Source organism: Filicampus tigris, chromosome 15 (assembly GCF_054856515.1).
Source record: "Filicampus tigris isolate MCC_2025a chromosome 15, RoL_Ftig_1.0, whole genome shotgun sequence".
NCBI lineage: Eukaryota > Metazoa > Chordata > Actinopteri > Syngnathiformes > Syngnathidae > Filicampus > Filicampus tigris.
The window spans coordinates 8,892,251-8,908,925 of NC_141231.1; the positions used below are offsets into that span (position 1 = coordinate 8,892,251).

Genomic DNA, 16,675 nt, shown 5'->3' on the forward strand with positions numbered 1-16,675 from the left:
GTAGCCTTGGGTGGTGTTTGCTGTTCATGACGGCTGCTTGGTTAATTTTAAGCAGAATGAAGAATTTGTTTACCTTTTCACGCCAGAACGTTTTTTCCGCGCAACTTGGAAGTTCATATTACATAAACACATGCAGAAACTGAATGCAAGTGAGAGAACAGTCCAGAAAGTTCACAAAGTCATAAGGGTTTTGTATGATGATTAGGGAGTGGCCCCACAACGCGTGACTAATTCCCATGGGTGTGACTATAAAGACTCATAGGAATGATCGTCATCAGAATGCAGCGGAGTTGGTGTGCAGCAGGGTAGTGCAAAGGGTGGAGCCGACGGGGTGGAGGCCCTGGGCAAGACTAAGGGTGTATAGCGAAATGAAATGTCTAAACATTTCTGTGCATACGCACTGGATTATTCTCCGAAGCGCCTAAAATGGTGATCAGTGAATATGTAAAACTGATCATTCAGTGCATTTTTCTGTGACTGAATTTCTTTGATCCAAACCTAAACCTTTGAATTCTTTGGCGTAATTTTACAGCAGGGAACCAATGTTCATTAGGGCGGCATGACGATCTTGTGCTTTTTCAAAACATTTACCGAGCCAAGGCACATTACAAAAAAAAAAAAAAAATCTCACAACAGACCAGCAAACAAAAATGTCACAAAGATACAGTATACTAAATGACCTTGTTTCAATTTACAAATTTAACCCATTGTGTGAACAAAGCTTTGTTGTGTGAATGGAGACACATTATTATGTGCCTTCTGCCATCTAATGTAAGAACATTGAATTGTTCATCCTATCACAATATGCGGCTACTGGCTAGCTGACAAAGAGATGAACAAAGACAAGTTGTTTGTAGTAAATAAATATTGTGAAAATGAACATGATTAATCGATACCTTAGGTTCTTTGAAATTATCCGTAGTTCTTTCCACATGACATCACGAACGAACCCTTTAATCTCCTTTGTCTGAGGCAAAGTGATTCCGAAAACAGGTTAGGTGGTTTAAAAGACATTTGTTAGCCTTCATCTGTACTCTACAACCGTACTTTAATGTGTTAAGTGTCAATTGAAATGAAGATTTCAAGTCTGGGATATTTCTTGGAAGTAAGAAAGAATTTACATCTCAAAAGGTAAATTGGTTCAAAAATAGATGCGGTAGACATTCAGACATGGTTAGCAACTACCATGATCACTGAGACTAACTGACTTTTTGTGTGTTTTTGATTATGAAATGCATAGTGTGTTGTAGCGCTGTAGCCTACGAGGCTAGCCATTATCCATCCATCCAATATGTTTTGCTAAATTACTCAAAAGACAAAGCATGCACCTGTGAGAAATTGTCTCTGTCAAACTTGATGATGGAGGTTTGGTTCCCAGTCTGTCCTATAAAGTTGTTACTTCTCTTTCACATCCACTTCTATGCCCATTTATCCTTCAAGTTACTAGTACTGGTCAACACACATTTAGGTTTAAAATTTCAACGGCTTTTGGGTATTTTGATGGTGATGAATTAGAAAATTACTTTGTTTTTTTCCTAATTGGCTCTAGTTTTTAAGATTTTCCATTTTATAAAAGTTCTGATACACAAGTTATGACATTTGCATTGACTATGATATGAAGTTTGACAAGGCTGTATCTGCCTTTTACAACATGTCCATACAGTATTCTTTTATTATTTGTTTTAATATCGTGAAAGATGGCAATTGTTATCGCAGCGATCAGCCTTCATATGTAAATCATGTGTCATGTGAAAATCAAGCAAAAATTCTAATACAAACAAGTGAAAAAACAGATGACGTCAAAGCACAAACATTACTTTGAGTAATGATCAAAGGACATTTCATAAAATGTCAAAGCACATTACATAAAATGTCAAAGCACATTATCAATCATTTAATTGTCAAAAAATATTGATGTCTCAAACTCTAGAGCCAATAAAACGGATGTTATTTTCGGACTCAGCAGCCCAAAATTACCCAGAAACAAAATATCTTTGGCACCTGAAAAATAAATTATTTGACAGTGTTGTTATTGTTTATATAAAACACATCAAAATGATTCATCTGACATGATCGTATCGCAATCATGCGCATGCAGTCAACCAGTCCATTTTCTGTGTATGTGCAGACTTGATTTAGAAAGAGGGTAGCTATTAACTAGCTAAACAAGTGAGAAGTGGAGTTAGCCAGTGGATTGGAGAAGAGAAGGCGCGAGAACAAACCATTTAAAAAAAATCATAAATCCTAAAGTTTCAACATCTTTCATGGTGAATTCATTGAATATGCATAACCAACGACAGCAACAGCCAGAGCTTTTGCCAGTTGTAGCACTGCTGTTAGTCAGTTGAGGAGTTTGCAATACAGATGATGTGCAGATTGACACTTATCATCATGAAAATATAAGTATTCAAGCTAGTGAAATGGTTAAACGCTGCTTAGATCAGTGATTGTATAAATTACGGTTAAAGCTTCCAAGTTTATTCACTCGTTAGACTATTTGGGGAAATTGTCGAATTTTCTCCAATTCACACTTTTTAAGTTGATCATAACATTAATCATTAATATTCAAAATCTTTGCTGCACACTGATCGGCAGGGTTCCATGTCCGGGTTTGCCTTTCGCCTTCAAATAAATGACGAAATACACCCCTGGCTCCAAAATGATGCAGTGGCGCTTTAAGGAGAAAAAAAAAAAAACACGCAATGCAGTTGACGTTTTTGAGTCCGCCTTGATGCGGCTGGTGACTGAGGTTGCGACGTTGTCCAGTTGACACTAGGCCCTCAATGCGTTCGTCGAAGGACAAAACGAGTGGCGTATCGAATCTTGTATGTTTTGAGGCAAACGCGCTGCAACGCGAACGGAGTAGGTGACGTCACGAACCCGGAAGTGAAAGGCTAAGTTGTTTGATAGGCTGCTAGCCAGCCACGAGCTAACGTTAGCATGACAACACGAGCGAGGAGAGGCCAGCTCCTTGAAAAGGTCAAATAAAATAAGGTAAGGATTTAAGTGTCATTGTCAACAAACTACTGTTGTCCTCTATATACATATTTAGCGCTTAACGCGCGCTGTATCAAACCACATTAAGTTTACTGCAGCGGGATGAAAGGGTTCGCTGTTCTACGCTTAAAAGCCAGATAATATTTACTGAAGCTTTGTTCATATATTCTTCTGGAAGACATCTGCAAGCATTGATGGTAATAAACATGAGCTGTTATTCAAGTCGTTGTGATGAATATTTGACGTTTCTGTTTTGGAAATTGAACGTTCATTTCCCCCATTACGTCATCTGCATTCTTTGGTGTGTGTCACGTGCTGAGTTGGTCAGGTCAGGAAGCAATTTAGAAACCTTAGCGCTACATTTCCAGTCATCTTTAGTTGTCGTGTTTGTTTGTTTTTTGGGGGGTGCGCCGCGTCGTACCCAGTAATGTTGTTACGCAACAGCGATGTCATCAAAATAGAAGCACGTGGGCAGAGGCGGAATAGGCGAGTGCATTAAAGCTTCAGCATTGTTTTGATTCTCTCAAAAACAGCTTATCTATGTTATATCTACGCCATGTTTTTATTTTAAAAAAGTTCAATTTTCATCGTAGATGGAATATTTTTAGTTTGGCTTTGAGCTGCTCTGGATTCTGGTAGTGAGCCTAAGAGAGACATTCAGGACAAGATAAAACCCTTAAATATTGTTTTGGAAGTACAGAAGTACAAATCGAAAGTGATGCAATGCTCCCATCTTCTGGCATCTGTCTGTGCAGTTATATAGAAGCTTGAATTTCACAGACAATCTGGGCAAGACCCTCTTCCTCCACACTCGTTGGTGGCAGTAATGATGATTGAATGTAAGTTGGCGACAGTACAATATTCATGGCAGAGAATGAGCTCAAAGTCCATTTTCCATACGCCGCCGCCTTTAATGTGTTGTATCGATTCTTTCTCAACAGCGAGCACGATGATCCCATCATGATCCACGCCGATGGCTTCTCCAAGTACGACGCGAGCGCCCAACCTGGAGGCAGGAGGAGACCCCCCGCAGAGATGTTCCATCTGCTCTCTGCAGTCATTGTTTGGCTAGTGACCGGCACCACCATCTCCAGCCTCAACAAATGGATCTTTGCCGTGTACAACTTCCGGTACCCCCTGTTGCTGTCCGCTCTGCACATGCTCACGGCCATCGTGGTGGACTACGGCTTGATCAAACTGCGGGTGATCAGCCAAACGGGGGCCGTGGAGCAGGACTTGACCCCCGGGGCTAAATGTAAAGTCTTCCTGCTGAGTCTCACATTTTGCGCCAGCATCGCCTTCGGCAACATGGGACTGAACTATGTGCAACTCTCCTTCGCGCAAATGATCTACACCACCACGCCGCTCTTCACTCTGGCCATCTCCACTCTGATTTTGGGCAAGCAGCATCACATCCTCAAGTACACGGCCATGATGCCTATCTGCCTGGGGGCCTCCTTCAGCATCATGGGGGAGGTCCAGTACGACCAGACCGGCTGCTTGTTTGTCATTGCAGCCACCATGTTCAGGGGCGTCAAGTCGATTCAACAGAGTAAGTTAAACGTTGATCTCTTTTCATCTGTCTCAAGCTATTCCATCAAAAAAAGATATTGGATTTTTGTCCACTTCATTCTGAGCATTTACATTACATTGTCGCATTCGTTTGGACGGTTTATCCTCAACGTGGTTAAAGAAGGCATATTTTTTTTTTACATTTTTGTAAATAATGAACTAAAAGCTATTAGTAAATTGAACAGTTTTACTTAGTTTAATGTATTAAATAATTGCTTAAAGAAGCATAACAGAATTGATTTGGTTTAATTTGAAACACAATTTAAGAAAACATTTCTTTTGCCGTCCCTTTCACAGTATGTAAGTTACTTATTTCCTCTGTGTCCCCACAAATCTACTGTACGTGTTGGCAACTGTGGTGCAGCTTTCAGGCTTGATCTTTGACGTTTTCTAAAAAGTTCGAGTAGCAAAGTGGGACTAGGACACATTCCTCTGTGGAATTAATGTCATGTGGACTGACCGCTCCTTCACGGAATGTTCCAATTCTTTTCCTGGGGACAACTTCAGTAGGTTTGGCTTTTTCAACAAAAGTGTCGTCTGTGAGTAGACGAGTGCCTGTACCGTGGTCAAGTACATGCCGCAGTTAGTTATTTCCCTGTACATACTTGGGCGAATAATCTTGAAAACTAGAAAGACACGCAGACCTCCATTTTTATTGACTATTGTCCGAGTAAGATGAACGGTTATTTCCCGTCAGGTATTCTCCTCCAGGAGGAGAAGATCAACTCTGTGTTCCTGCTCTACCTGATGTCCATCCCCAGCTTCCTCATCTTGGCGGTGGCGGCCCTGGCGTTGGAGAACTGGGCCCTACTGGAATCGCCGCGACACTATGACCAGCGCCTGTGGCTCTTCATCCTGCTCAGCTGCCTGGGCTCGGTCCTATACAACCTGGCCAGCAGCTGCGTCATCACGCTCACGTCGGCCGTCACCCTGCACATCCTGGGCAACCTGAGCGTGGTGGGCAACCTCCTGCTGTCCCAGCTGCTCTTCGGCAGCGAGCTGTCCTCCCTGAGCTGCGCCGGCATCGCGCTCACGCTGTCCGGCATGCTCATCTATCAGAACTCTGAGTTCATCGTCAGCTACATGGACACGCGTAGAGCCAAAACGGAGGGGTCGCAAGGTGAGAACAAAATGGATGCCACTCAAATGAGATGCCGGAAAAGAACAGAGCAGGAGAAAGAGCACAAGACACAGTGAACTGTGAGAAGTTGTGCTGAAAGGGGAAGTCAAGTCAAAACATTTCATACACGAGCCAAGATGTTTATCTGAGTCCTTGGGCACCGTGAAGCCATTTTCAGGTTGACAGCAAGTGACATTACAAGACAAAATGGCCACCATGTGAGATGGATCAAAACGAGTGGATTTTTCTGCTTAGTTCATTTGTGCGTAGAACATATTGTAAAGAAACTGTTGGACTTGGCTTCCCTTTTATGTAGTCGAGCGCAGCTGACCTTATAAGGTGATCCTCACTGATGATGATGATGATGATGTGCCAGAGTACAGGAATCCCCCCTAATATTTCACGGGATATAGATAGAGTTATGCAACACATTTCCATCGTTTCGTAGAAGCGTATGTCAAACGTATGACTTGATGCAGCTGCAAGAATTTCCCGCTGAATTACTGGATACCCCCCCCCCCGAAAAAAATCATAAAATCTGAATAGGTGGGGGATAACCATACTCAACCGTCCTCCTCATTGTGCCAATTCTACTGTTCTGTGTAGACCAGAAGTAGTGGCCTTTTTTCTTTTTAAAAAATGTAGAGTGACCACTCCTCCTACCCTCCGTTTGAATAGCACTCCGATAAAAATCCCTCCCACAGATTGTGTTTATGCATGTAAGCACACTTGTCAGGCTGGGGGGTGGGGGCGGTTACATGACGTGTCACCTAAACTCCACTTGAGCAGACTTTTGATGTTTGAAGCAGCATTGTGTATGACGGTACTGTTACGATGGCTCCCTGGTTTTTAAATCTTAATGGGGGACTAGTATTTAGGCAGCTTTTTTTTTTTTTTTTTTTTTTTTTGCTGTAAATTTATTCAGACGCACATTGTGACTTTTGTCGCGAATGATGGACAACTTCTTTCCCCCACAAGAAGCACCTGTTTCATCATATTGATACAGAGTGGCCTACATTTTTAGTCTCTATAGAATACTTCCCCTCCTATACCACCGCTAGTATAATTGGACCCACGCATTCCTTGGAGCACTGTTTCCCAACGTTTATTGAGACATGGCACATATTTTGTATTTAGAAAAATCTCGTGACACACACCATCAAACAAGAATTTGGCACAAAATGATATGTATCGAAATGATGTTGGTGGTAGCGTACGAGCATTTGATTTCCTGTCACTATATGATGCGGACATAAACAGATGCACAAAGATGCATTATTTGTAGTTAAGAATGGTAATTTTCAGACCAATTGAGTGAAATTGGATCATTTTCTGTGACACCGTAGTTGGGAAACTGGGGCCTGAAGTGTGTCGATCAAAAAGAGAGATGGAGCCGCCCTCAAGCTTCCATTTTAAATCATAGCCAATGTCACTTTTGCCACAGCGGACATTGTGTACCGGTATTGTATTGTGACACATCTTCCAAACTGGCCTTCTGCTGTACAGTGACAAAGCAGCTTTAAATTTTGTTTACTGACATTTTATTTAATGACAATTTTCCCTCCACCCTCTTATTTAAAAAAATAAAATAAAAATTATATATATATATAATATATATATATATATAATATATATAATATATATATATATGATATCATATATATATATATGGAAGGCAAAGGTCGCAGGATCTGAGTGGAGATTTCCTCCTCCATATTTAAACGTGTGAGTGTGTTCGCGTGCGAGCAAAATTGCCGACTTTTGTTGACGCGTTTTCATTGCACTGCGGCGTCAAACTGGTGACACACCAGAGGGATGCCAAAGCCCATCCTGTGGTGGAAAAAACATTTATTTCATTAATTCAATCCGAAAAGTGAAACTCATTTTACAGATTCTATGCATACAGAGTGAAATACTGCTTTTGTTTTCTATCATTTTATGGTGACGTACAACTAATGAAAACCCCAAACTCATCATCTTGCAAAATGTGAATCTTACATAAATAGTGGGGGTCCGTTGTGTCAAATTTTACTGGAATGCCCTCGCATGTGGGAAAGGCGAGGGCACTCATGCAGGAGCTGCTGTCGACCACAGTTTACAATCATTAAATGTGTTCAATAAGTTTAAATGTGCTCAATGCATGTTGAAAGAGTGAAACTATTTTTTAATGGTGTTAAGCTACTTAGAATTAGAATCGAGTAGGTAACTCCGTTTTTGTCATTTTACAGCCGAGTGATTTCAGGTTTTATATCTTGGTGGCTTTTGGCAAGGATTACTTTTGGATACTTGTTTTTACAGAACGAGTGTTTTTCCCCAGATTTTGGCAGTTTGCCAAATAGAATGATTTTGGACTTGGATATTATTGCTTGTACTTTTCATCTTCGGTTTCATAGGTTGGATCTCAGTCAGTATGATAGTGGTTGCCTGAAAGAAAAAAAAAAAAAAGGGATTTATGAGTCTCTATCAATATAGCACCCGACTTCCTGGGATGTTTTTGCGAGTGGTGAACTCAAACCATTTTCAGGGGCACAGCCATCCTGATAATGGGAGTTGGCACTGTTCAACTGATGAATCGGGAAAAGTGCTAAGTGCAATATGACTGTCCGCTATAAGTCAAAATTGTCCCTAAATCTTTGCAGTTGAATAGGTTTCACTACCGTATGAATATATGGTAGGATAAGTATTTTCAAATGTATTTATTGAATCTCTAAAAGATGACTTTCACTTTTTGAAATGAACTACTACCTTATTCTAACTTGAGAGGCATTAGATGCCTCATCCATACGCAGACTGTTTGAATATATATACTTGTAGTTTTAAGTTTCCTAGATGGTTTGACACATTGAATACCTCAAGCAGCTTTTGTTGCACGCCACCGAGAAAATGAAAGTAGAACTGCTAAGTGACATGGCACAAGCACGCCTATTCATATTTGGGGCGAACATTAAAGGGAAATCAACCCAAACATATTTTTTTCAAGAATATGTTCTATGCAAGCCCACTAGTTGAATTCTGATAAATATTGCGTGTGTGGAATAAGAGTTAATCCACTCGTTTTTATCCATCATTGGGGGAGGCCATTTTGTCACTTCTGTGGACTGAAAATAACACCACGACTAGCCAGGGCTCAGCCTCAGGTAATGACCAATCACAGCTCAGCTTAAGAAAACAGGTGAGCTCATTTTCAGTCGACAGAAATGACAAAATGGCCGCCCCCTGAGATGGCTAAAAAAACGGGTAGATTTTGCTTGCACAAACGCGCTATTAATCAGAATGCCGTGTTTCAACTAGTGGGCCTGCTGGGAACATATTCTTGAAAAAAGTATATGTTTAGGTTGATTTCCACTTTAAGAATGCACTGATGAGTTCAGAGCTTCTGCTTGGATGTTCTTGGTTGTTTTATTATTATTTACATGCTGTACGGGATAAGTGGTGTTGAAAAGTGTTGGATGTATTTTTATTGTCCCGAATGGCGGGTCGATCGGGTTTAGAATGTATCAGGCCATATTGCGACATTCTTAATAAGAGAGGTTTGCCATTTTGTTAAAGGCAAGTGTGTTGGGGGGCTGAATTTATGTCGACACAATCTGCTGTTTCTTCATTAGAAATAAAAGGACTGGTACAAGAACTAACATTTGAATTGAAATACTTCCTTGTTGCACTTGTTTTATTCAATGCTGGATGTGAGACCAGACTTATTTATTTTGTTGTCCAGTTGTGTAGGCCAGCCATGGCTTACACAATGTTCATCATTGTTTAAGACTTAAGAGAGAGGTCGTTTTTAGGCCTGTAACAAATGTAATCCCGATTACCGGTAATTTGTTTGAGCTAATTATAAAACTGCAGTGGCATTTTGAACATACTAAAACCACAAGATTGGACCAGTGACACGGGAATGTCCTAAAAGTGGAACACTCATCATGGAAATGATGACTCAAAAAATCAAACAAAACTGCACATACATGTAATGTTTATTTGTTTTTCCTGATGTCACCACCAAATTTGGGATGATAGCAAAAAAATGTCATGGTAATCAATCATCATAAAGCCAGACATTTTAGTGACATGGGAAAGCGTCTGCCTGCTTAATATGTGTAATGCGATAAAAGATGATTAATAAGATGCTGATTTAATAGTGCCGTGCTGTTCTTTCCCCGATAAGGTGTAGTATTTTATGGTAATGTCTCTGGTATTTGCATTTTTTCCATCCAGATTATCTTGTTTTAGCTGCTAAAGTTACACAGGGTAATGTTGACTGAATTAACATCAAGAAAAAAAGTACTGGCTGTTAAAGGAAAACAACCCTAAAAGTGGTCTAATTTGGTGTTCGATCGAAATGTGTTTTTTTTTTTTTTCTCTTTTTTTTTAATTTCACCTCTAAAGGTTAGAAGAGAATGAAATGGAATTTATCGCGACAAAGGAAAGTGTCTGGCTGCTCAATATGAGCAATCTTGGGGTGAGTAATTTTATTTTTTACCTAAATTTGGTTTAGTCTTATTACAGTAGATATCGTGACAGTTACGTTAACTGGATTTAGAAAACATTGCCTGTTAAGTTAAAATGTTTTATTGTGTAGAACGTTTAAGACTGGAACACTTAATTCAGTTTATATTGCAGTATTTCCTGTGAATTAATGCAATGGGATGAGCGTAACATGAGCGTTCACACTGTTCATATACAGTCGCATCGGATACGTATCCGATTTATATCCACATAAAGTTCTGGATCAGACTTGAAAAAATAATCGGAAAGGCACTTGCTCACGTTGTATGAAAAAAAAAAAAAGTGATTCGTGTCACAAATGGGCAAAAAATAAATAAAAATTGACCTACACTGTGAACATAACCATAGTGGATTTAAAAAAAAAAAGAAAAAAGATAATTTCAAATCTTTTCCCACAATTAACGTGATGCATAACCTATACAACTCAATTATAGGGAAATGCATTTGTTTTTTTGAGGGGGGAAGTAAAAATGAACAACTGTGATAACGTGCTTGCGTAAGTGTGCACACCCTCATATCATTAGGGATTAGGGATTGTTGAGAATTACCCAATCAGCAATCACATTCAAACACGTAATTGCACATTGAAAGTCATATTTAGGCAGGTGTGCACTGTATATTTTAATAAAGTAATGCAGCTATTTACATGAAATAGTTTAAAATTAAAGTATTATATTTTATAATTTCATATTTTGTTTAAACTTCTTCCATTTGTCAGTTTTAAAAATCCAAAGTGGACCTTGAACATAAAAGTTTACTACCCTCCTTGGCTCAGATTTATGTGGATAAACTGTCCCCCTCCGAGAAAGTCTTATTCCACCACCATTTGGGATTTAAAAAGATTCAACTGTTTTCAGAGGAATACGACTGAGACAGATGCTGTTGATGCGCTCCTCAATTCATTCTTCCTTTCTTCACTTTCCTTCCAAACACGCATCCCGTTGACGAGTCAGAAGGCAACGATGAATGAAAGACTTCCAACGAAGACCTCGAGAACAGGTGAGAGCCTCCTGCATGGATCTTACGTGCTCTGTCATAATTCACGTACCCATTGCTTTATTAGGGCTTTCCCTGTACTTCCTTATCTGATTCTGCACTCGCTCTGCTCCATTACTATATTTGTACGTGTTTTTCCAAACACTCGGCCAGTCGCTGCAGTGACGCCGAGAGCCACTTCTGCATGTTTCCTCTCAGTTTACATTCTTGGTACTAACACAGGCTGAAGGCACACGGGACGCCGGGAATGTCCTACTTGTAGCTGCGGGCCATTTCTTTCATACATTACAACACTGCGATCTGGCGCCAGTGATGGAGTCGATGCCTCAACACGGATCGACTGGCAGCGTGACCAGCGAACAACTTGCAGCTATCGACGATGAGGACGTTCTCAACAAGATGGTGAGCTAAAATGTACTCTCCTAATACAGGCCGTAACATTAGGCACACCCGCATGAACTAATGACATCTTTGTACATATTGTTAAATGAATACCTCTCCTCTAACATCAAAATGGTCATTATGGTACCTTTAAAGACAAGATGTTTTTTTTTTTTTTTTAATAAACTGTGCTATTAAATGGTCTTTCACTTGTATAGCGCTTTTCCACCTCTTAGGGCACTCAAAGCGCTTCACATGACTTGGCATTCACCTACTGATGACGCAGCATCAGGAGCAACTAGGGATTCAGTGTCTTGCTCAAGGACACTTTGACATGGCCACAAGGGCCGGGGATCAAACACACAACCTCTGGGTTGGGAGACGCCACCCTACCACTAAGCCATGCCGCCCCGACTAGAATGTAATACAGAAGTGTTTAGTCACTGTAACTGCAAGGCAAGTGCATACAGCCATTTTCACATGTAAACAGGAATATACATGTACTTTGAGGTATAAATCGCCCTTTGACTTAATTTTTGTTTTAAGACGCAAGTGAACATTTTGTGCTTCAATGTGGAGTGCAAATAATTTGCAGTCCAGTATTAAGTGATTTATATGATATGCTATGATGTGATATGTATGTATATGTAAACAAAAACCTACTCTGTATATTCCATTCATTTCAATAGGGAAAGAGGATTTGTGATAAGCGGTCGTCATGAAACAAAATTAAGCTTGTATGTCAAGGCACCACTGTACTGTACATATACATTAGTATTACACACGTATGCATACATGTTTAGAATATACTGTATCAGGGCTTACCAAACGTTTGAAATCTGAGAGCTACTTCTTGGATTAATGCGAAGGACTAGCAGTTTGCTACACTCTGCTCGAATAACGAATCCGCCCAAATGACCTTTAATAATACACTATGTGTGATTATTAGTGCTATTAACTGATCGTGTTAAATGAACGGTACAGCGAGGATAGCACATTTTTCACACAAAAACTCGCTCTATGTATTTTTTATTTTTTTTAATCAGGAAAATATTATCTTGCATTTTCAATTTTACCAATTTGGTTTGGAGAAATCAGTAAATAACTATTCTCAAAACGTCCCTTTCTGCTCAGCAATATTGCCACCCTCTCCCTACTACAACACACCTGATTCTAATTATCAGGAGCTGATAATTAGAATCAGGTGTGTTGTAGTAGGGAGAGAGCCAAAACAGGCAGGGTATTATTAAATATAAAAAACATAAAAACAATACAGTAATACATTGTAGTAGAAATAAGGGTCGATCATCTAAAAAACACACAATTTTGTTATCATATTATACTTTATCATCATGTGTGCGCGCTATATTTCCCTGCACCCTGTAGAGAAGTAACACCTAATTTGAAGACGAATAAGCAAAAAGCTAATTCTTCAAATTTTAAAGCGGAAGTCAACCCAAACATATTTTTTTTTGGAGAATTGGGGTCTTGAAACCAAATTCAAGAACCCAACTAAATGTCACTGAAATTGTGTTTTTTTTTAGCTGGACAATGCTGGAGAATTCGAAGAGCGGCGACTCATCCGTGCTGCGTTGAGGGACCTGCTGAAGAAGAAGCGAGGTGAGTTCAACTCTGGGAGATGTACAGTGGTGTGAAAAAGTGTTTTCCCCTTCCTGATTTCTTTTTAGTTAAGCAGCAAAATCCACCTATTTTTAGTCATTTCAGGGGGCGGCAATTTTGTGTCACTTCTGTCAACTGAAAATGACATCACAGCTGATCAGGGCTCAGATAACAACCAATCATAGCTCACCTGTTTTCTGAAGCTGAGCCATAATTGGATGGCTAAAAATGGGTGGATTTTGCCGCTTAACTCATTCCACAAACGCAATAAAAATGCTGAAAACCTTGTTTGAACTAGTGGGCCTGCATAGAACATATTCTTGAAAAAAAAATGTTTGGATTGACTTTCTCCTTAAAAGTATAGGGAAACTGCAAAAAATGATCATAGAAATTTTTGAATGGGGGCAAATACTTCATCATGGCACTCATAACCAACATGATGCAACATCCCAAACTCCTTGTCAGACAAGCGGGCACAGGAGCGAGGGTCCCGGCAGCAGGACTTGAAGCAGCAGGGCCTGGGCACAGGAGGCGCACCCGTTGGGGGAGTCGTGGGGGCAGCGAGGGCACCCATCAACCAGCAGCCTACAACAAACAGTGACTCATATCTTCGAAGATGCTCTCTTTGTATTTTTGCATTGCACACGTTTTGCAATATTTATTTATTTATTTTTTTTCATTAGGTCGACCAGCCTCCTCCATGACAGCAGGCGGGTGAGTCACATGATGCAAAGGCAATATCAATTCTCCCATATGAACTGTTAACAAAGAACACTACTTTTAGGCTTTTGTTAGGGGGCGGCATTTACTTTGAACAGTTTATTTCAAATTAAATGAGTGAATATGAAATATTTCCGCACCAACTAATGGTGAAGTAATGTGCATTTGCAAATTTATTTTCCTGAGGAGTTATAAAAAGTGCTTGGTTGAGATCAGTCAGGCATTTATTTGAGTGGATTACACACACGGGATGATTTACCAGCCACTAGTGCAGAGGTAACTATTTGAAGAAATATAATCTTCAGGGATTTCTGATGATGCAATTTTACTAAATATGGTGATACTGAATAATTCTTTGCAAGTAAAATCACACCTGCCGATTAGTTGGCACGCTGTTTGTTAGAGCACAGAAAACCAAAGATATGATAGTACAATTTATATCGAATGCTCTTGGCAATATGGCATCTATGTATTTTTTCTTTCCAGAAAAAACACTTTTGGCAATTACTTTGGGCGCGCCTATATTAGGATGGCGGTCACTATTTGGGTAAAAACAGTAGTCACAATTGTTTTCTCCACATTATCTTGGCGATTTCTACGAAAACATTATTTTCATACAAAAATTATCAGGAGGATTAATTGGCAGACAATTAGAGGAGAGGACGCTATTTGAGGAAATAAATCATTTATTTCATATAAAAATCACTTAATATATTCTGCTCATGTTAAACCACATTGAGAAAATGTAACGTTAATGTCCACAAGTGGTGCTTCAAACTCTCCTTTTGTGCATCCAGGGAGTCCTCACTTTATGATGGCGTTCTTACCGTGGTGACATAACCTGGATTTGTATGCAAATCTGAATATCGCCGCGGTCCTGTGAAAAAACACTTATCTCCAATTTTGGAAACTTTTTTTTAGTTTTCACTTTAATGGAAACATGATTCAGGTAAAAATAAGGAAATGAAAAAAAAAATGGAGATAAGTGTTTTTCACATGACAGCGACGATATGTTGTAGAGTCTACTACTAGCGTAGGTTAGTGATAAAGTCGTAATTAAGAGTAAATGTTGGGATGATTATCACTTCTGAGGCATAAAACTAACACAATACAATGAAAAACTCTTAAATAGTGCCTTAAGCACGTATTCTTTTCTTTCCCCTGTCTTTGCTTAGTTATTAAAAGTGTTATCTTCACTTCTCCTCAGTAAAGTGAGTCCCGCCCAAGCCGCCCAGAAATGCCCCCCCGCTGCAGCACCCAATGCTAAAAACGTCAAACAGATGCTTCTGGACTGGTGCAAGGCCAAAACGGAGCCATATGAGGTCATCGAGTCGCCGCTGTCCTCTGCTGGCTGCTCTGCTCTGTTTTTACTCATCACAACTGTCTTTGCTCTTTTAGGGGGTTGACATCCACAACTTCTCCTCCAGCTGGAAGGACGGCATAGCCTTCTGCGCATTGGTGCATCGCTTCTTCCCCGACGCCTTTGAGTATTCCACCCTGAACCCTACCAAGCCCAGGGACAACTTCCAGCTTGCATTCAGCACCGCAGAGTGAGCCCCTCCTTCCTCATGTTGACCATGTTGTCCGAACTATCCTCTGATTTTGCGCGGGGTGATGCTTCTCCGTATGCAGGAGGCTGGCTGGCTGCCCCCCACTTCTGGACCCCGACGACTTGGTCCGGATGAAGGAGCCCGACTGGAAGTGCGTTTACACGTACATCCAAGAGTTCTACCGCTGCCTGGTGGAGAAAGGCCTGGTCAAAACCAAAAAGCGGGCTTAGTGTCTCTCTATTACTGCTTACTTATTACTGTCTATTAGCATTAAATAATATGAAGTTGAAACACTAGGCCCTTCTTTAACTCAGTCACTGCCATTGACAAATTTACTTGTCTTTTCACAGTCCAGCCATTCAATCCCACGAATTTATTTATATATATTTTTCAAACGAAAATGTCTGGCGGTGAATGAGTTAAAATTGTCAACACAACAACAATCATACTGCGCTGTCTGCCATCAAGAAATGGAAAGCATAGCTTTTGAACGTAATCATTACTGGACATTTCATTCGGTACACACCCACACAGTGTAAATGAGGTATGAGAATGCAGTCTGCCTTTCCAAACTCATAATAAAGAGCACTTTGGATTGACGCCGTCAGAGAGCTAATCGATGATTTAACAGAGTTCCATTAGAATGACAACGCCGTCACCAGATTTTGTACACAAAGTGGGATACCCACTGAAAATCAGTCCTAATTTTAGATGTTCATAGTTAATTATGTTGTGTTGTGCAACATTGGCTCATGCGGTTAAGCAAGGTACATCAACGTACATTGTAAATAAAGAATCCTCAATCTACTGTATTTGAAAATATGTTTTGCATTTTTGGAGTGTGGGTAGGACCTACCCACTACAAATATGCAAAACGTACTCTACCCGGAAAGAAGATCATTTTGACTTGGTCATTTTAGAAGTAGCTCGCATGCTGAAAAAGTTTGAGCACCCCTGGCCTATGCAATATGCATATCGCAAAGACATGCAATAATTTCCTTATTGAATTGTATGCTTTTATCTGAATTTGACCAGTCAGATGCAAACTTAAATATGCACCACCACCCAATAGATGAACATTATCGAGGGGAACTACAATTATTTTTCTAGTATTGTGCAGCCCTACGTTGTAGTTAAAAAATATATATATATATATATATTATACTTATACAATTTCTTGTGTGTGTAGTTAGTTTTTTCTTTTTAACTATTTCTT

General features: G+C 40.0%; 2 protein-coding genes across 7 annotated transcripts; both read left to right on the plus strand.

The window, feature by feature from the left end:
* Positions 1 to 839: 839 nt before the first annotated feature.
* Positions 840 to 11,510, plus strand: slc35e4 (solute carrier family 35 member E4). Of its 6 annotated transcripts, XM_086052789.1 has the most exons (5): positions 840 to 1,131; positions 3,939 to 4,549; positions 5,267 to 5,689; positions 11,146 to 11,191; positions 11,411 to 11,510. In XM_086052789.1, exons 1-4 carry the CDS (start codon positions 1,073 to 1,075, stop codon positions 11,160 to 11,162), a joined length of 1,110 nt encoding a protein of 369 aa, XP_085908915.1. In that variant the 5' UTR covers positions 840 to 1,072; the 3' UTR covers positions 11,163 to 11,191; positions 11,411 to 11,510. The 6 variants fall into 6 exon arrangements, with proteins under 6 accessions (XP_085908915.1, XP_085908914.1, XP_085908917.1 ...); XM_086052791.1 differs by lacking the exons at positions 11,146 to 11,191; positions 11,411 to 11,510 and adding an exon at positions 3,753 to 3,836 and having other exon boundaries at positions 1,001 to 1,131; positions 5,267 to 9,321; XM_086052790.1 differs by lacking the exons at positions 840 to 1,131; positions 11,146 to 11,191; positions 11,411 to 11,510 and adding exons at positions 2,713 to 2,994; positions 3,753 to 3,836 and having other exon boundaries at positions 5,267 to 9,321.
* On the plus strand, positions 5,611 to 16,059 carry smtna (smoothelin a). The gene is made up of 9 exons (XM_086052794.1): positions 5,611 to 5,689; positions 11,146 to 11,191; positions 11,411 to 11,590; positions 13,114 to 13,189; positions 13,655 to 13,786; positions 13,873 to 13,903; positions 15,117 to 15,231; positions 15,308 to 15,459; positions 15,542 to 16,059. Exons 2-9 carry the CDS (start codon positions 11,159 to 11,161, stop codon positions 15,687 to 15,689), a joined length of 867 nt encoding a protein of 288 aa, XP_085908920.1. The 5' UTR covers positions 5,611 to 5,689; positions 11,146 to 11,158; the 3' UTR covers positions 15,690 to 16,059.
* Positions 16,060 to 16,675: the final 616 nt, after the last annotated feature.